General features: G+C 46.4%; 1 protein-coding gene across 1 annotated transcript in view; it reads right to left on the bottom strand.

The window, feature by feature from the left end:
• Window positions 1–378: 378 nt before the first annotated feature.
• Window positions 379–20,065, bottom strand: part of znf608 (zinc finger protein 608) — a 38,336-nt gene continuing 18,649 nt past the window's right edge. Inside the window, exons 5-12 of the mRNA XM_029509983.1 lie at window positions 14,395–14,482; window positions 9,543–12,025; window positions 8,156–8,611; window positions 7,031–7,194; window positions 4,836–4,983; window positions 4,356–4,412; window positions 2,111–2,987; window positions 379–1,786 (exon numbers count right to left, since the gene is read on the bottom strand). Of these exons, the coding sequence (XP_029365843.1) occupies window positions 2,968–2,987; window positions 4,356–4,412; window positions 4,836–4,983; window positions 7,031–7,194; window positions 8,156–8,611; window positions 9,543–12,025; window positions 14,395–14,482 (3,416 nt within the window). The 3' untranslated portion in view covers window positions 379–1,786; window positions 2,111–2,967. The remainder of the gene's footprint in view (window positions 1,787–2,110; window positions 2,988–4,355; window positions 4,413–4,835; window positions 4,984–7,030; window positions 7,195–8,155; window positions 8,612–9,542; window positions 12,026–14,394; window positions 14,483–20,065) is intronic.

Below are 20,065 nucleotides of genomic sequence, written 5' to 3'. Positions count from 1 at the left end.
TATATTTTCCGGTTTCAATCAGAGAACACTTTTGGCTCGTTATTAATTGCCTCCTTAAAGATATTTTGATTCTTTTCGGTCTGTGATGAGGTAAATGTATATTTTCATGACCATCACCATAATATGCTTTGAATGTATCTTTCTACATTTAATGATCTAGTTCGTCCTCTCAACCCTGACAAAGTGCAACACTTTCTGTAAACTAATAAATAACACATTTAGTCAGCATCTTCTCTGCCGTTATAAAAACAGTTGTTATATAAGAAAAAACTATATGAATATCCTCCAGAAAAATGTCACTTGGGAGAAAAGAAACAGACAAACAAATATATATATATAAACATCCTTTAATCATGATTGCCAAACATATGAATTAAGGCATATACAGTATAAAAAAGCAACAGCAGGTTTCATGTTTATACGATTTCAGTGTGTTATTCAATGGATACACTGGGTGGATGAACTGAACATACCAAGCAGCCTTTATAAGAGATCACTGTGTCTCCCCAAAGTTGACAGCATTTTGTAAACAGAGTTCATAGCACTATATTCAAGTAATAGAATGACCACTGATACTATGCAGGTAAGGTGTTGTGTAAGTGAGGCAGAGCTGCTGATAGACGTGTATTATCAGCCGTGTTGGCACCACAGTGATTGCAGAAAATTCTATCGTTACGCTGCACTTACAAAATCTTTTTCTCCACGTGATGTGAACGCAGCATCAGGGCTCACAGCTTGGATGCGGCACCTGGAGGCCGTCCTGGATTGTTCTGTGCATTCAGTTTCACCTAAATTAAATTCATAACTAACCGAATCTGAGTGAGCTGCTGATTCCGGTCTGAGTCAACCTGCAGCTGATGCAGTCCAGACCGAACAGGAAGTAGTTCGGTGTGTTTTGCTCCCAGGCTGTGAATCTGCCACAGCAAAGGCAGCAATGAACGAGACGGACAGTGAATGGAGCCAAACTTCTGGGTGTGGAAAGAGGCTGCGCTGCGTTCACTGACATTTATGGCCAGAGAGCAGCAGCCTCCGACCCCACAGTCACGTGACTCTCTCTCTGTTTCTGGACTGGATGGATTTGGATGATGCACACAGGTAGCAGCACCAGATTGTAGAAATGGGAATGTTTTGCTTTGCTCAGGAGACGCCGCAGTGCTCCTGTTCTGTCTATCAGAGGCTCTGCAGTGAGCTAGTTAACTTGTAGGCATGGGAGCAGAGGCGAAGCAAAGGATTATGGGACTCCCCCCAAAGGACAATTCCACTGTGAGTTTCTGCTGAATTCCAGCAGCACCGTGTTGCTTGTTCGTATTCAAAATAAATACCATGAAGGAAACGCTGTCTGATGTCACCACTTCGTCACGGTTGAGGCAAAAAGCTAAAATTTGGAGTCGAAACTGAACTGCATTAATTTGCTGCGGATGCAAACAGAGAAAAAATGAAGTCATTATTGTACCTGAGCACACACAAAATCCCATTTAGTCTGGAGTGTCATGCTGGTCGTAGAGGTTCTTTAGACGTCAGAAAACTCCTTTAATGATGGAATTGCCCTTCGGAGGTTCAGGCTGAAACTGGTACCTCGTCCTCTCATCTTCAAACAGAATCACTTCGGCCCAGTTTGTGCCTCTGATTTATATTTGAGACCGGGAGCTGTCAATCACAGCGGAGGTTGGGGGTCCACCTTGTTACCATGACAACTGGCCGACTTCACCCGATGATTACATCCACGTGGTACGATCCAAAGCGAACTGGGAGAACACTTCCCGATGATGAAAACACGTAGGTCGTTCTGAAACATTTACCAAGAGACAAGACCAGTTTGATAAATTTGACCTGAGATTCGTCAACGTAGCGATAATTCTGAGGGATCGATTCAACAATAATCATCAGTAAAAAGTCCGGACCAGCTGGAGGATGTTGATGTTTCAGTCTTTTAGATTTAGAGCAGAAACTTTAAGGAGTTCACCGTGGAAACAAAGCAGAGTAAATGTTTTGAATGTTCATGAGATTTGTTGGGGATTTTAGTAATTTAAGTTAGAGAGAATCATCACATCCTTCAGACCAAAAGAATAAACGTCAAATCTTTGACGCAGACTCTGGACCAAGAACCTACAAAAAGGACGAAGTCTGCCTCAAATCTCGTGGAGGTCCGTCTGAACCCACGTGGTGGACTGACTGGACCACTTCTGGACCCTCATGTGGCTCCAAAGTCTCAAATATAAAAACAGCAACTGGAGCACTGAGAGAACTGCGCCGCCTGCTGCTCCCCTGCACGGCTGATGGAGATCAACATAGAGTACGATAAAGCATGTTAGTGCTCTGCCATGAATCTGTACAGAATATTTACACCACTGGGTTCCTACATGGCACTGGGCAGGTCGATGTGAAGGTTTACTCTCACATAAAGACAATACAATCAACATGGTTACGGTCAAGTACAGGTTAGTAATACAAATGTAGCGTCAGCACTATGGAGGGAGGAGGACCACTTCAATAATCATGAGAATAATAAGGATAATAATAGACTTTTTAGCTTCCTAATGCTGTTTCCCAATAGGAGTTTAAAAAAAACCATCGACACTATTGGGATGAAGTAAGTCATCATCAGTACATTCAGTCATATCATCGTCATAATACATCACAATAAATGTGCATCTTATAAAGTGGAGCACCGTCGGGCCGAGCGCTCTGGGATGTTGTCAAAACTCAGCAAAACTGAAAGCCTCAAAAGTCTGCCGGTCTGGATGTGAACAGATTGTTCCTCCTTCCAAAAACAAAAAAGGTCCTGATCCGGGTTCCCACTGGCTGCTCCTGGATGATGTTTTATAAAACAGGTGGCTGTCATTAGTAAGAAATGAAAGCTTTTTTGTCGTTGTTCTCTGCCTCTCAGCGAGGCGAAGCTTATTCAACACCACGGAATTGATGTCTGATAAATCTGCAGCTCTTCATGTGAGACGTGGTCACATGGTCCTACTTCTTCCCTTCTCCCTCTGTGGACACAAGACGAACAGATGCAGGAGGGTCAGCGCTCAGGACCTCCACCACAACATTCAGCACAAAGAAAACCTTCCAGTTTGTGATAAAAGCGATTTAACTGTCGCAGAAACGTAAACCTGGAGGTCAGGTCAGGTCATCACAGCTGGAGCTGAAGACTCCACTTTGTAATTAGTCCGTCAGCCATCTTTGTTTTTTGACACAACAACTGATCCTCAGCTCTGTTTCAGCTGCCTGATGAGTTTCATCATCTTGGCACATGTTAATGATCATAAAAGATGAGCCCTAACACACACACACACACACACACACACACACACACACACAAAGTGTTTAAAAGAATCACCAGATGATCACCAGATCATCGCTCTGACCGCAGCAGGCCGGAAGAAGAAGGAAGAATATCTGGACAAAATGAAGATCAGCTCTTTTCATTTGGCATGTCTGATCAGGGGATAATGAATCTTCTGCTCTGAAAAGTTGCTTCAGTTTCCTTATAAAACTCCTGGTTTCTTTTTGAGTAAATCTTCTCTATTTCACAGCAATTACCGTTTATAGATAAGTTCAGTCTTCGCACCAGCGAGGTAATGATTGCATTGTGCTGCTTAACTGCCTGGCAGGTACCTGCCGCATTATTTCACACTGTCAAACAAAGGCAGTGATATATGGCCTGCAGAGCTGTATGGAAAACACACAGAGTGGGTAATGATCTCCAGGATTATTATTTAAGAGACAAGGCAGAGGCGTCTCAGAGCCGAATCAGCAGCCAGGTTTGGATATTAGATTCATTGACCCAGAACACGGAGCGAAGCCGAGATCATTCTCCAGCTCCAACATTTTTACTAACTCATCTCAAGATCCAGAATGAGTGGATTTGACTTTTGATTGATGCCGAGTTCGCACCAGAGAAGATGGAGACAGTCAAACACAAACACTGACAAATAATCAGTGTGTGTGTGTTGTGGTTTTTACACAAGCTGTTGTTCAGTGAGCTACCTCGATTAAATCAACACTGCTCAAAGTGACATTTTGTAAATGTCTCCATTTAATCAGCGTTCATGCTCAATTTAATCATTGACAGGAAAATGCCAGCCGGGTTATTCAGGTCATTAACCAGGTTAAACAGGTAAATCAGGAATGTGATTTCACTAAATTATCAAAATTAGATCGTGATCGTATCAAAACACTGGCAGCTGAGGGCGGCCTAAAGTCCAAAAACAAGATGGCCGAGGTTCAGATTACAGACGGGAGGCCTGATGGAGGGGTCGCTGCTGAAAACTCTGAGTTAGCATTAGCAGCTGTTTCCAAAGTTCACCATTAAACTTCAGAATACTGGAGAGAAGGCCAACTGTGTTCATAGTCACCTGTAGAGGAATGTCCTGACACCTGCTGACTGGAGACCAGCGACCTGGAGCTCAACCCTTCAACAGACGGAGCACAGAGAACACAGTGAGAAGATCCAGACCCTGCTCAGGAAAACCAGGAAGTGCACATCTGGTTTAGGATTAGGATTAACTAATCTAAGATTACTGAGCGTAACGTGTGTCCTGTTTTATGTCCAGGTCTTCAGCTGTTTGAAACAGACTGGACCTGGACTCTGGTCTGCTCGTAAAGAGAAGTCATATTGTATTGAAGTCTATGGGAAAAGTTCCCTCCTTCTACCTGATCAATCAGCTCGTCGAGTTTTTCGGACTATCGTTTGAAACATGAACAGCACGTTGAACATTGTGAATTTCTAAGTCACAGTGAGCTCCAGCTCTCCTGACTCCACCTGTACACAGACCTTCAGGATCGTCTGCAGGCTTTGTGTCAGTTTGTGCGTCAGAAGCTCAGTGTGTCTGTACCTTGGTAGATGTCGTACTGTCCTGACATCAGGTTGTAGCTCATCCCCAGGTGAGTGTGATGGTGTGTGTGGAGGTGTCGGGCAAACGACACATGGTTCCTCTCTCTCTCTGTCTCTCGCTCGCCCTCAGGAGAACCCTTCTCACCGGGCTGCAAACACACACGCGCACACACACACACACACACACACACACACACACACACACACACACACACAGAGGGGATTAGATCTGAAATAGTTTCACTTGTTTTATCGTTTGCAATCGTGTATTTTCTAAACATCAAGATAGTTTTTCTTCTTTCTTAGAGTTAGAACAACACAACTGGCCACACGAGACCAGACTTTGGATCACAGGTCTGAATTGGAACATAAAATAAATCATAAAGAGGTGATTTGTTAAACTGAAGAGAAAGTAGATGGAGCTCAGACTAATACTGACCGTCTTTCTGAGAAAGGTTTTTCTTTTTGGCTCAGATCTTCAGGGAACAAACCCAGAGAGAAGGGTTTGTCCTTAAACTGTGTTAAATGTCAGAAAACAACACAAAAAGGACATAATAGATGCAAAGGCACACAAAGATAAACACCCTTTGTGTTGCAGTAAATAACGTTTTTTTAAGACTTCAGTTCAAACGCAGTTTTTTTGCTTTTCTAATCTCGTTATTTGTTTTGTGGCAACATTTTTAAAGCCAATCCTGAGACAGGAAGTCTGTAAAAGTGAGCAGCAGGTGAATTTCTCTCTTTAAAAAAGCGAGATGTATCGGCGGACATCAGCCTTCAGCTTTATGGACACAGTCAGACGTTTCTGGCTCCGGTCACCTGATAATTGGAAACTGGAGTGAAATCAGGGAGGTCCAGTCTTCAGTCGAGGCCTCTCAGTGGTTGAACTGCGTCCACATCACGTACAGACGAGTTTTCAGGATGGAGAATCATAAATCTCCAGCTCAGATTCGTCTCCCTGCTGCTGCTCATTTGGTCAAGGTCAGAAAGCTGCTGGAGCGAGTCCTCTGCAATTATTGATCATTTATCTGTGAAAGTCTCACCGCGCAATGCAGGTGATGTTGCAACAACAGCAGCTCGTAGGTGACTTATATTGTGTTTGTGCTCGCTGCCTCCGGCCTCCAGGGGGCGCTCTGAAACGTGTTCAAGCCCTCAGGTAAACGGGGAACAGGTGCTGCTGATTAGGAAAAAGAAGGAACTGTTTTTCACGAAGACGCAGATGGTTGTTAACTGTACGACAACACAGCAGATCGCCTCGTGTTTAATTTTGTGGTTTCATTAAGAGAACATCACAATACTTCAGAACAAACACACAACATGAGCTTTGTGTTGTTCATCTACAAACCTACAACACCGCTTTATATTTCTTTTGATTCTACGAATGCTGCAGGACACAAACGTTTAAACTCCATTTTGGATGACATTTCAACATCTTGATTTTATACATCTGTTTAAGGTGATGAGGCCAACTTGTTTACATCTGTTTGTTGGATTTCATCGATTTGTCCTTATTTGTCTTCATGTTCATGTAACAGCTGTGAGAGTGTCACCCTGCTGTAATATGATGTATCGTCCTGACTCAGTCTCCCTCAGGACCAATAAAATGAATCATCCGTCCATCCAAATCCATATAAACGCACCGGTCCAGAGTGACTGAGCCAAATGTTCACGTCATCGTCCTGCATTGGTAATCTGAAGCTGTTAAAGGTGGAAGTTATTTATCAGACCTGATTTTATCCCATGAACCTTTCAGACCCCTCAGGTCTTCTGATGTCAGTGAGGAGAAGTTGGTGAGTTTATTGTGTTGACAGAATAAAGAGCTGATTTTTCATCATGAATGAGCTGAACTCCTGATCAGATAAAGACAGAAACGACCCAAACAGAGAGGAACTTTTCTTTGGAGAGGAAGGAAACATTCAGAGTGAGTCTTTATGAGTAACTGATGGAATTAGACAAAGTTCTGTCTTTTCTGCTGAATGAAAAATAACAGTAAACACACGGTGTGGAACATGTAGTCACCGGCTGGATAATTTTCTGCTGTAACGTCTTTCTGAGTCCTCTGTGAGATAAATAAATCTCTTAAGTGAGGAAGCAGAATAAATTCTTAAAGGACAGCTTGGCCCGGTTTTTTATTAATCACCTTACTGTGTAAAAACTTTTCTGATTGTTTTGTGTGTCTGTGGAGGCGGGGTGTCTCACAGCGGGGGATTTCCCGTGGTACTGGTGGCTCTGCTGCTGCAGCAGCTCCATGGCTGAGGACGAGTCGCCGCTCTGCTTCCCGCTCACCGCTCCTCCTCTCCCGGGGGGCGTCACCTCCGACTCCTCCCTGCCCGCTGTCTTGCCGTACAGAGGATAATGGAAACCTGACGGACACAGAAAAACGGTCGACAACAAAGAACTCATCATGCAGTTCATATTGAAGGCTGCTTCAGTTCCTACTTTGTTTCTCGTCTCTTTCGTTAAAGCTGTTTCTATACTCACTGATGTAAAAAAAAAAAAACAACTACAAAAGAACACTATGCAAATCAATTTGTGCCATAAAAGCGCCATAATTTTTCACTAAGTGTGTAAATTCAGATGTATCATCCTGAATTATCTTCATGGGGTTCATCTTATTGGATAAATTAATGCATTATATCACATTAACGAGCTCGAAGCTGGTTTGTAAATAATTCTAAGACTTCGATTTTCACTCCAATTGCAAACTGACTACAAATATGATGACAGCGCTGATGCAATGTGTAGATTATTGTTCTTTTAAAATCCCTTAAATCACGCACAAAGCCCATTAATCTATGACAGACTGACGGCACTGTTCATGTGGAACACCAACAGAAAAACCAGAAAGTTTCCCAGAATTAGTGCACAAGCACAAAGTTCAAGTTTGGACTTCTTCTCCCTCCTTGTTTGGTACCTAATGATAGCGTTGTTGTCGGCTAACCCCCTCCGTGCTATCTAATGAGGCAGTTTGGCTAAATTAGCTGAATCCTGTTGAACCGTTAGCTCATTAGTAAAACTGTTACTCAGCTAATAAATCATGTCTGAAGGACTGTGACTTTCCCATAGACTTCAATACAGTGTAACTATTTTTCACAACCAGCAGAGTAGTTCAGGGTTAGACAGAGTCTGTGCTCCGGATCTGAAGGTGGGCCAGGGCCGGCTCGTTAGCAGGCTGACTTCAGTAGAGGAGAGAAGAGAGGTTTGATGTTGGACTCACAACATCTGTAAACTGCTGCTGGTGTTAACGTTTGCTCTGGTTTGGTCTCCACCTGCTCACTAAAGCAAAAACACTTAAATGAGCCGTTTTGTCTCTGAGACTCCTACCTGGGTAATTGTGGACCAGGGTTGGGGACACCCCTCTGTAGGAGCCCCCGCCGCTCTCACACATGGCCAGGTAGGGCTGGTAGGAGGAGTGCTGGTACTGGATGTAGGGCTGCTGGGGGGTCATGGGGGGAGATACCGCTGCCCGGGCGCTCTGCGACTCCTCCGACAGCCCCCCCAGGGGCTCCTGGCCTTGGTCCTCCAGCCCCTCCAGCCGGTCCGAGTCCTCTGCGTCGATGGTCGGCGGCAGATCGTGGGGCCCGTGGACTCGGACTTTTTTAACATCTCCTCTGTCTCCTCCTCCTCCTCCTCCGGAGGTCATCTTGGCCCCTGCAGGCTCCACGGTACCGCCCCATTCTTTGCCCCTGTCTGCCTCGCCCTCCTCGGCCTCCTCCCCGTGCTGACTCTGAAGCTCTGAGTATTTGCTGTGAGCGAGGCGGTGAGCCCAGGCCGGGCCGTCTGAGGGCTAAATCGATGGGGACAAGTGTTGGTGCGAGTGGCAGTGTTTCCCCTATAATTCTGTGTTAACAGTGGTGGGTGGGGGTCGACCTCGGTCCGTGTCTCTGTCCCAGTTTTTTGTTTATGGCCAGTTTACTTTAAGTCTAAATGTTAGCCCTTCAGTGTTTTGCCTCTTTAGTGAGTGTTTTTTTTATTTATCTGTACATGTTCTTTTTAGCAGGAGTTGGGTGGGGGGGTCTTTGCTGCAGCAGCCCACCGCTGCTCAGTGACTATAGAGGAAACACTGTGTACTGAGTGAACAGAGCCATAGACAGGGTGGGTGGGATGTTGATGAAGGATGACGACGTTTCAACAGCAGGCGGCCGTTCAGAGGTGGGATGTGACGAGTGTGGCGTCCTTCTCAATGACCACGAATCACAACACGTCTCACACATCATGACCGACTGCAGAATTTAGGCCAAACGGAAGGAAAACACAACCTGACTCCCCCGCCCTCCCTCCCCCGACACGGCGTTCATTAAATTCATACAGCCTTTGTTCCATGATGCGTGATGAGCAGTTAGCTGATAAATGCGTTGTGAGATGGCATGGTTAAAAATCTGCACAGCTTCTGGGAAAAAGCAGCTCGTATCAAAACCAGCAGTTTTATCTTAGAAAAGGTTCCTTTGATGCTTTGTGTTTTACATTTACAGCTAACGTTGGAATTGAACACTTCCTCCTTTAATCCTCACTCTAACAATAAAAACATTTTCATCCATCAAATCAAACTACACGCTGAGTGAAGTCGGTCGCCGCAGAAGCCACGTGGTCTTTGTTATTAGCACCTGTTGGTTTAGCTGTACACAATGTGTGATTAATCTCTTTGCGACACTCAACAACAGTCATTAAAGCACACCAACAACACCATCAGCGGCGGCGGCGGGTTATAGACAGAGCGGGAAACTTACACTGGAAAAGGAAACATTTGAGTCCAGATCTGTCTGACTGTTTGGGTTGTGGAGTGATGAAGAAGAGGAAGAAGAGGGTGACTTGATGTCATCACAGTCTTTCATCGAGACCTGGTGCTGGTCCACCATGCCACCGTGCACAGCCTTTAAGCCCAGACTCTGTCCCCTTTCTCCTCTCTCACTCATCTCCACGTAGGACAGGACCGGTTTGGGACAGCAGCCTTTGGCGCCGTCTGGACCTTTACCTAACATGGGTCCACCGACCGAACCGCCAACCAAATGTTTAACGTCTTCACTGTCTCTCAGGCCCTGTCCCCGCTCGCCCCTCTGCTTGGCACTGGGCGTCTGGTCGCAGCATTTGGAGGCCAGTAAGAGTTTCTGGTCCATGTAAAGTCCTCTGGAGTACTGGCCGTAGTACAGGGACTGGGCCAAGGCGGTCTGGGTCTGACTCATTGCTAACTGGAGCTGAGACTGAGGCGGCCCATCGCCTTTCTTAGAGTCTAAGAACTCGTGGGAGGAGCTTTTGTCGTCCTCCTTCAGCTCGTCCTTTCTGTCCTTCCCTTTGCCGTCGTGGGCGGAGCTTTTGTGAAAAGCTACGCTGCTGCTGTTCTGCCGGTCCGAGTGCATGTACCCCTGCAGGTAGTAGGGCTCGTAGCCGTGGTAGTACGGGGACTGTGAGTCTTTCGATGGCAGGGCGGATGCTGTGGGCGGGGTTTTACTGGCGTTACCATGGCTACTGTTAGAGCTCACCTCGGAAGAGGCCGAGGAGCTGGACTTGGATCTTAGTCCATCCGAGCGACATTCAGAGGATCCCCCATCGTCTCCGGCATCTGAGATGTCGGAGTAGGCGGGGCTGTTGTTCTTGCTGCTGCTCTCTGCTGTTGCCAGGCAACCACTTGCATCGAGCCGCGATGAACTGCCAATGGAAGGACTGGGGGCGTTGTCGGTGAAGGTGTAGACCTTGTCGGCCTCTGCCCGGATACTGGCCATCCTGCTCTCCTGGCTTTCTGTGAGTCCATTCATCACATCCTGCTTACTGAGGTGTTCCTTCAGAAGGCTCCCGGAAATCTCCTTGATGCCCATTTTTGACCCCCCACAGCCGTCTTCCATTTTGATTCCACCACTGTCCCCGTTGGGTGTTCTGGTCGGAGCATCTTTATGTTTGTCCTTCAGTCTCCGTTTCTCTTTCTTCCTGGTTTCCTTGCTGCAGGTAACCAGCGTGGCTTTGACCAGACTCGGCTCCACAACGATGCTCAGCTTTGGTTTGATGGGTTTCAGGGGGAGATTTTTACTCGTGAGGCCTACGGCTACCATGGGGGAGGGCTGCTGGGAGGGGGCAGTGTCTGCTGTACCGCTAGGGTACGTCGCATTGGGTATGGCGATCAGCTTGGGAGGAGCGGGGGCTGGAGCGATCGGCCGGTTGGTCCGCGACTTGGAGAGCTTCTCTACTTTCCCGTTGGCCTTCTTCCCCTTGTCACATGCTCCTCCTTTCTTGTCGATCAAACCTTCGGCTTCCAGTTTGGGCATCTCGACCGTGGAGTTCCTGTCTGGAACCATGCAGTTCTCAAGAACCACGGTCATGTTGGAGATGATGGGCAGATTGCTGAGGTCATCGATCAGTCCATCTTTCAGCAGTGAGGTCCTTCTGGTTTTGGAGTTGGCTGTGGGGCTGTGGTCTGTACTGAGGAGGAGCCGCCTGTTCTTAGGAGACCCGACTGTGGTCACCTTATACAGAGGAGCAGGTTTCTTTGAGGAAGTGCTGTTATTAGTGCTGTTGCTTGTGTCTGAGAGGTCGTAGGTCATGTTGCTGATGGTGTCCTCACAGTCTGATAGTCGCTCCTCGCTCTCCCCGTCCTTCATGGGGTCCAGCTCGGGCTTCCTCTGCTCCTCGGCCTCCAGGTGGGCGTGGGTCTGATGGTAGCGCAGTCCGTTGATGTGCTTGTAGCGTTTAGTGCAGTTGGGGTGGGGGCAGTCAATGAGAATGGGTGGGGGAGGCGGCGAGGAGGCACAACCTCCTCCCGGATCCATGAATGAAGGGTCGGATTTGCCCTGCGGCGTGGATGGGGCGCTGCGGGACTTGGCTCGAATCCGCTTCCCGTTTCCATTTTTAATGTCGTCGGAAGCGACGAGGCTGAGGTCCAGGTCGGCCGGCGGTTTGTTCTTTCGCTTCCCAGACGAGAGGCTGGAGGTGCTGTTGGACGTTTTCACCTCCTCCACGGTGAAGAACGATGGAGGCGTCCGGCAGTTGCTGCTGATGAGGTTCAGGCTGCCTCTCCGTCCCTTGCTGTGGATCGGTGCCGTGGTTCCAGCCATCCCACCACCGCGGCTCCTGTGCTGCGACAGACCCCTGACCTTGGCGGCGGGGGTCGGCTCAATGCAGGGACGATCGGCCATGGCCATTCGCATCCGTTTTCCCCGGCCACGCCCACCCGGTAACTCGGGGTCACTGGAGGGAGAGTCACAAAACCTGGACAGAAAAAAAAACACTGGAGTCAGATAGGTGCAGCCAGGATCAGACTGTGTTGTGTCCTGTTGTGTTATTCAAGAAGTTTCAAATCGCTTCTTCTCCTCTTATTGCCTTGTTTTTCACCACGTCATCAAATTCTGTTTGATCACATCACATCTTAAATTTAGTCATATCTCAAAATGTTGTGTCATGACGTAGGACTGACGTAACATATCATATTGTGTATTGGTTCTCATATCAGATTAAATGATATCCTTTCACTTGGCATGAACTCACTTTGGATTGTATCTTATCACATTTCGTGGAGTTCACTTTGCAGGGTGTTGTTTCTCACAGTATCACGTTGTGTTGTGCTGTGTTGCACTGTCGTGTCCTTTCTAAATCCTGTCAGATAAACTGAAACAACACGTCAGACTGTGAAACTGAAGACATAGCTGATGCTGTCGTTCCTGAAAGGTTCTAACCAGAACAACTTAAATCAGATCATCACCCAAATTGAACTCTTGTACCATGAACACCTCACACATCAGACAAAAACCTCGGAAGATTATCATTCAAGGCTTATGTGAAGCACTTTGCCCAGACATCAGGGATAAGAATTGATTTTTCTCTTTACAAAGCCTGCTTCTCTTTTGATAGCACAAAGAACTGTAGAATGGGCTGTTATCTCAGTGTTTGATACGGAGACATTGTGTATTCACAGGGTGTCCCTTCTGCTTTGAAGTCTTTTGACGCTGTTTACCGCAGCGCCTTGCATTTTAACACTGAAGACACTTTTCCACCCTGACACATTGTTATTTATGTCAGAAAACCTGTCGGCCTGGATGAGGAAAATGAAACGCTTGGTATTTATCCACTGTGCAAAGCTCTAATTTCCAAGCCGGACCTTGAACCTTGCATCTCTGCCGGCCTCTTAATGCATTAATCATGACACGACTGGTTGGTGTTAAAGACTCAATGAATAAATTCTGACCTTGGAAAGGCTGTTTTGGGTATTAATCACCATATTAATGGAACAGACTGCAGAGCACGTTGAAAGTAGACTTCATTGTCCCCCTCTGTGATTTTAAGACGATGATATCTCACATTTCTGTGATGTTTGTAATTGCTTTTTTCCCAGCTTGTCCCTGAATGTCACCGAAGCTATGGAAAACATGTGGCTGAAATTTTGTACATTATTTCCTGTTGTCATCGTCCGACCGAAGGAGCCCTGATGCTTCTGAGCACTTCAGATTTTTGTGTGTTTGTTCACTACCTTGTGTGTCTTTTGCTCACAGGCTGACAACGACTCGCCAAACAGGAAGCGTTCCGTTCCAATGAATTACAGAATAAAAACCAAAGGTAGAAAAAACCAAAACGCAATTTAGTCCCCGGTTTCTGAGATTAAGCTGTAATTGCCATGACAACAACCATTTGCATACAGGAGCAATAATTGAGAGGTTTTAGCCCCCATGAGGAGGGACTGTCACATTTTCCACTCAGCAATTACAAAAACCACTCTCCATTTGTAAAATAGTCGGCCTGGAGAGTGGAGAGCCTTTTTTTTTTGTTAAAGCTCGTCGTGGAACAGCAGCCGACAGCCCCGGAGCCAATTTAGCTTTTTTCTAATTTCAGTAATATTAAAGCAGTTTAAAAAAAGGGGTCTCTTTTCAGTTAATTAAAGAAAACAATCATCCCTCAAATACGAGCCAATAAGAGCAGCAATAAAATGGTTAAACGTGATGCATCAATGAGGGGAATAAACTGAGCAGGAGTACGTTGGAATAGTTACACCTGTCCATAAATATGTGTTTACAATTACAACACAGATTGATTTCAAATAGAATTTTAATGGTGACATCAGCAGCCTGGGCTCAGAGAAAGCGTCCTCTTTGTTACCTGGCGGCGAAGTGATAAACATGTCACAATGAAACCTGAGCACGACGACGAGCTGCGTTTGAAGCTGAGATTCAAGGTTATCGGCAGCTGCAACCAAACAAAAGTGGAGGCGGCACAGCAGGAAGCTAGTTTTTACACCGCGGTCATGATTAAAGAGGAAATATTATCACCAGAATCTGGGCTTGGAGTTTCATGGAGGCTTGAAAACACATCAGTTTGTCAGCGGCTGTTTTGAAGCCTCTGGTTTGTTATTTGTCTGTCAGCCATTTTAATGTTTTTGGAGATGGTGGAGCTGAGCTGACAATCTGTTTCTGCTCTGTTTCCCTCTAAATGGAGCATCATGTTGTATTTCAGACTGAGACCATAAACTCATCAGGAGGGGGAGGGACATTTTCCTATCGACTTCAATAAACTGACTTCTTGGTCATTAGAGAGAACAGGTCCAGGTTTCTAAGCGGTGCGTGGTTACAGTGTGTTGTTTGTTGCGTTACCTCGGAGGAGCCCAGTCGTGTTTGGTGCAGTCCAGCAGAGTTCCCACGTACGTCCTCTTCCTCCAGGTCACGTTCACCACCAGCACGCCTGGTCAACAGAGGACAGAGCAGCTCAGGTTTCATCGCTCGCTCTAATGAGGAAACTAACGAAGCGCTGAGGAGGGAAACAGACTGATTCTGGGCCATCTGAGGAAAAAGACAGCGTTTCATTCCTGTCAGGTTTTTGGTTGGAGTTTAGAGACCGAAACCCTTCAGCCGACTAAAATAAATGACTCTCTCTCTCTCGCACACTCTGAGACTGACATTTGAAAACCATTAACCTCCGTTCCGTGATGTGCCAGCGGCAACGCAGAGCAAATCAAATTCTGGACACATTACGGCTTTAAAACAAGGTTTGACTGCAACACACAAGTTGTGGCTCTTCAATTATGCCGTGACGGCCGTCTCAGACAAATGAGCGCCAGGCAGAACGGAGCCGAGTGTGTCGCTCATTTTAAGAGGTGGATGTGATCAGGGAGACTTTTGGCTTTCACTGTCAGAACCTCAAATTTCCACAAAATGAACGAGTCAGCACTTTTTTCTAACATGGCTTCCTTCATTAGTTTGAAACTCTTCTGCACATTTACCCAGAATTCCTCCTCTCTGTTGTGGTTTTGTTTGTATTTGTGCGCTGCAATGAAATGAAAACAATGAACGCTCACTGGAGCGTTCTTCAGGTGATGATTTAATCTGGATCAGGGACATCTCTTCCAGGTTTTGTTAAACCAGGTGTAGGTCCACTTTTACAGCTCCGGGAGCTGTGGCTGAATGACGGTTTGGACCTGTCTGGTCCTGGAGTTAGTTATTGATATTTGTTCTTTATTGTTTTGATTAGATTTTTTTCAGAGCACAGCTGTTCACTCTTTATTGCTTTAATTTGTCTGAGAGTCATTAACCTGGAACAGGTGCTCCTCATTTCGCCGCTGTCACCAAAGACACAGGTACTGGACCCCCAGAACCGCCAGAACACATTATTCAATATATGACTACAGCTAATTTGGAGGATGCCTGAACTCCACACAGAAAGGTCCACAGCCTGGGGTTCGAACCCAGAGCCCACAGCTGTGAGGTTAGAGAGCTGAACCACTGAACCACTGAGCCGCCCAGATGTTTAACAGATGTTCCTCCCTGTCAAACAGCATCATGGTCTGTCTGAGCTCAGGACACAGCTGGACAGATGTGATTAAACGCTAAACAGAGATACGAGGACACAGATTTAGGATAAGTGAAGGAACTCGAATGTGTAGAAAAGCAGAGCGTCGTCAGCAGCAACAGGAAGCCCCGCCTCCTTCCTGTCGTGTCCCCTGAAGCCGGTCGGGGCTGAGATGCGACAGCGTTTCTATTCTTAGCCAACACAGCTCTGTCTCTTGGGGAAAAGCCAAAAGCCGCGATAGCTCATCAGTTTCTGCCTCGCTCTCATGAATGTGGCTGTTGATGTCGGAGTTACCTTCCACTCAACTTGTTTGACATTCATAAAAAAAAAAAAAAATCCTTCAAACTCTGTTCCCGAAACTTCTCAAAAAAAAAAAAAAAAAGCCCTCGCTGTGATTTCTGCTTCACTGCAGCTGTAAACAGTTTTAAAAAGAGAAAAACCCTGAACTGTCTGAGTTCTCCAATAAAAATACAGCACACTGGAAGAACTATGGAGGGTCCAGGTGGGCGGGGCTTGGTGGGTGTGGCTGACGGCAGCGACTGCTTCACTGTGACATCACAAAGTCCCAGAAGTCCTGACGGCTGGTTCTCAGGTTCAGGTTCTGAATCCAGTGAGACTGAACCTGGACCTTTGGACCTGACCTGTCAGTGTTGGAGCTGCTGCCTCTGTAGTGCAGAAATCTCCCTGAAATGACTCAGAAAATACCAAATTCTTTTCTCATGTATTCAGAACTGTGATCCCCGTCTGTCTGTCTGTCTCTCTCTCTCTCTCCCTGTCTTGCTTTCTGTCTCTCTCTCTCTCTCTCCCTGTCTGTCCCTCTCTCTCTCTCTGTCTGTCCCTCTCTCTGTCTCTGTCTGTCTCTCTCTCTCGCCCTGTCTCGCTTTCTGTCTGTCTCTCTCTCTCGCCCTGTCTCGCTCTCTGTCTTTCTCTCTCTCTCTCCCTGTCTCGCTTTCTGTCTGTCTCTCTCCTTCTCTCTCTCCCTGTCTGTCCCTCTCTCTCTCCCTATCTCGCTTTCTGTCTGTCTCTCTCTCTCTCCCTGTCTCGCTCTCTGTCTGTCTCTCTCCTTCTCTCTCTCCCTGTCTGTCCCTCTCTCTCTCCCTATCTTGCTTTCTGTCTGTCTGTCTCTCTCTCTCTCCCTGTCTCGCTCTCTGTCTGTCTCTCTCTCTCTCCCTATCTTGCTTTCTGTCTGTCTGTCTCTCTCTCTCTCTCTCTCTCCCTGTCTCGCTCTCTGTCTGTCTCTCTCTCTCTCCCTGTCTCGCTCTCTGTCTGTCTCTCTCTCTCTCCCTATCTTGCTTTCTGTCTGTCTGTCTCTCTCTCTCTCTCTCTCACCCTGTCTCGCTCTCTGTCTGTCTCTCTCCTTCTCTCTCTCCCTGTCTCGCTCTCTGTCTGTCTCTCTCTCTCTCCCTATCTTGCTTTCTGTCTGTCTGTCTCTCTCTCTCTCTATCTCACCCTGTCTCGCTCTCTGTCTGTCTCTCTCCCTCTCTCTCTCCCTATCTCACTTTCTGTCTGTCTGTCTGTCTCTCTCTCTCACCCTGTCTCGCTCTCTGTCTGTCTCTCTCCTTCTCTCTCTCCCTGTCTCGCTCTCTGTCTGTCTCTCTCTCTCCCTATCTTGCTTTCTGTCTGTCTGTCTCTCTCTCTCTCTCTCTCACCCTGTCTCGCTCTCTGTCTGTCTCTCCCCTTCTCTCTCTCCCTGTCTCGCTCTCTGTCTGTCTCTCTCTCTCCCTATCTTGCTTTCTGTCTGTCTGTCTCTCTCCTTCTCTCTCTCCCTGTCTCGCTCTCTGTCTGTCTCTCTCTCTCCCTATCTTGCTTTCTGTCTGTCTGTCTCTCTCCTTCTCTCTCTCCCTGTCTGTCCCTCTCTCTCTCCCTATCTCGCTTTCTGTCTGTCTGTCTGTCTCTCTCTCTCCTGTCTGTCTGCCTCAGTAAAGTGTGGAGCCAATCACTTCCTGATTAGAGCTAATCAGACTCTGGTCTCCTGCAGTGAGGGGGGGGAGTGTTTCTGTTCGGGGGGGTCTGAAGCTGAAATGGCGTCTCATCTTCTCCTTTCCATTTCTCCAATTAGTATTCTGCTTAATTAACATGCAACCTGCATCCCCCTGTCAAATTCCTCCGCCACAATGAGGGGGGGTTCTTCTGAGCGTCGGTCCCTGAGCAGCAGGGAGGAAGCTCTGGCTGGGGTGGGGGGGGGGCACAGCCCTTTCACACCCCTTCTGTCTTTGTCTTTGTCTCTGTCCATTCCTCAGCGATGAAATGATCCGTCCTCGTCTCTCCGTCTGTTCCTCTCGTCTTTTCGTTCCCCTCCGTCACCTCCGTCCTCCGCTGGTTTTAAAAATATAGACAAAACCTTTCTGCCCCCCCCTTCATCTGTCCATCCAGCCGTCCGTCCTGTCAGCCCGCTGGGACATCACCATGGAGACGTTTTCTTCCTCCTCTCTCCTCCTAAAGTACATCCTGTATGAGAGCTCGCTCAGCTCCAGATTTATCTCTCATTATTTATGTTTCCTGTTACTCTGCTTCACTGATGCAGCATCAGCTTTGATGTTTGCATCTATTCCCTCCATGGGGGGGCGAGGGGGTTCAGCCCTGTGTGTTTGTTTGTCTGTTTGCTGGATGGTGAAAAGAGAGGGAGAGTTCAGACACCGGCCAATAGTAATTCTGTGGTAGATGAACAGTGTGAGACGGAGTAACTTTAATTCTATCATATTTAAAATGATATTCTGAGAGCTCCATCTCATTAACTGATAAACTGTCTGACACGATTTCTGCCCTCTGGTGTGTATTGTACTAACAATATATTTGATATGATGTGTAAATGATTTTGATGGTTCGGGGGAGGGTTGGTCAAAAGGTCTGTTTCTATTTCACAACATTAGAGTTTTATTTTTGCGTCTGGCTTCACCGGGTTAAATATTGGTGTCCCTTTCTAATCTCAGCCTTCACTGAGTGACTCCAAATTGTGATTCCTTGATAATATGGAATTAAAGTCAAACAGCAGCTGGTTTGTAGGAGGAGAAATGCTTCTTAAAAGAACACAAAGCTCGCCTTTTGTTTGTTTTCACAGAAAATCACACAAAGTAAACTGTGTGATTCATATTCATCCTAGAAAGGATGTTCATATTTATTCAAATATATATTTAACAGCACAAAGATTGCCCTCAGGTTTGGACATCATCCAAGGTGAGTGAAATCAACAAATAATTGAATACTTTTACAAATTGAAATTTGACAAAAATAAATGTCTAAGGGCTAAATAATAAATAAAGGAGAACAGATTAGTTTAAATCTCAGGCTCCAACAGTGTTAATGGGCTGTTATTACATGTTAAGGAAAGATGAAGCTTCATTGATCCCTGCAGAGGAAATTTTAATTTCACAGCAGCAGAAGGGGAAGGTGTGAAAGGAAGCCCTGAATCAGACAGGAGGAATGTTATGACTGCAGGAAGTGGCTTTATTTGGAGTTTTTTCTTGGAAGTTTCAGTGCCATTGTGAAGATGAAACGCACATGTAAAATTGGAGCAGATCCAGTTTGAAGCTTCGACTACACGACCGTATGGATGTCGTTTGAAGTTTCCATATTTCCTCTTGTGTTTTTCTTTTCTTCCCATTTAAAAGCAGTGAATCATTTTAATTCAATGCCATTTCAGTGTTTTCAGAGGAAGTTGAATCTGGTTTTCTGGAGCAGGAGACGTATTATTCACTGTCTATTCTTCCCTCCATCTCTGTGGCCTGTTTAAAAGCACTCTTGGCTCGGGATAACATTTCCCCGTGTTGTGTTTGCATCTTTTTTCCTCCTTTTTCATTTTTGTCCGGGCGGAGCGAAGAGCTCCAGTTAATTAATACTGGGCTGGGATACAAACGCCTCTCCACCAAACTCAAGACTCCACTTCAGAGGCTCGGCGGCTGGCAGGGTGAGATGGGATTTATTCATTAGCAGCCAGCAGTAAGGTATTACACCTCCGCTGAGAGGCTGCCGAGCTGAGTGCTGTCCTCGTTAACAGCCTATCAAAGTGCGATGGCGTCGAAATCAGCGGGTGAATCATCAGGCCGTCTGATCCGCAGCCCGCTGCTCCCCTGGTATCATTTTGTAGCGTTGGACGGGTTTCTGGTTCTACTTCTCTTCTTGTTTTGGACTCATGATTAAGTGCAGTTCATCGCCAAAGTGGCTCTCATGAGGACGGCCAGCCGTGTTTAAATATAAACTAGATTTTAGTTATTCTCATTTGGAGAGAACGACGTGTCTGAACGGTCTGGAGAGATAAAGACAAGTAGCACTTTCTATTTTCTCCTCTAACATATGTTCCTCAAACCCACGTCGAATCTAACAACAGCCAGTTTAACTGAGTTGAGGGTGAATCTTCATGCCTTCAGGGGGAAACGTGCAGCTTTTCGAACCCTCAGTTATACAAACTTAATATAAAAGCCTCTGTGAGGTAAAGATTTCACATATTAACCCATTCATTAATCTGAGACCATAAACTCATCA

The sequence above is a fragment of the Echeneis naucrates genome, chromosome 9 (assembly GCF_900963305.1).
Source record: "Echeneis naucrates chromosome 9, fEcheNa1.1, whole genome shotgun sequence".
NCBI lineage: Eukaryota > Metazoa > Chordata > Actinopteri > Carangiformes > Echeneidae > Echeneis > Echeneis naucrates.
This window is presented reverse-complemented; position numbering and strand designations above follow the sequence as displayed.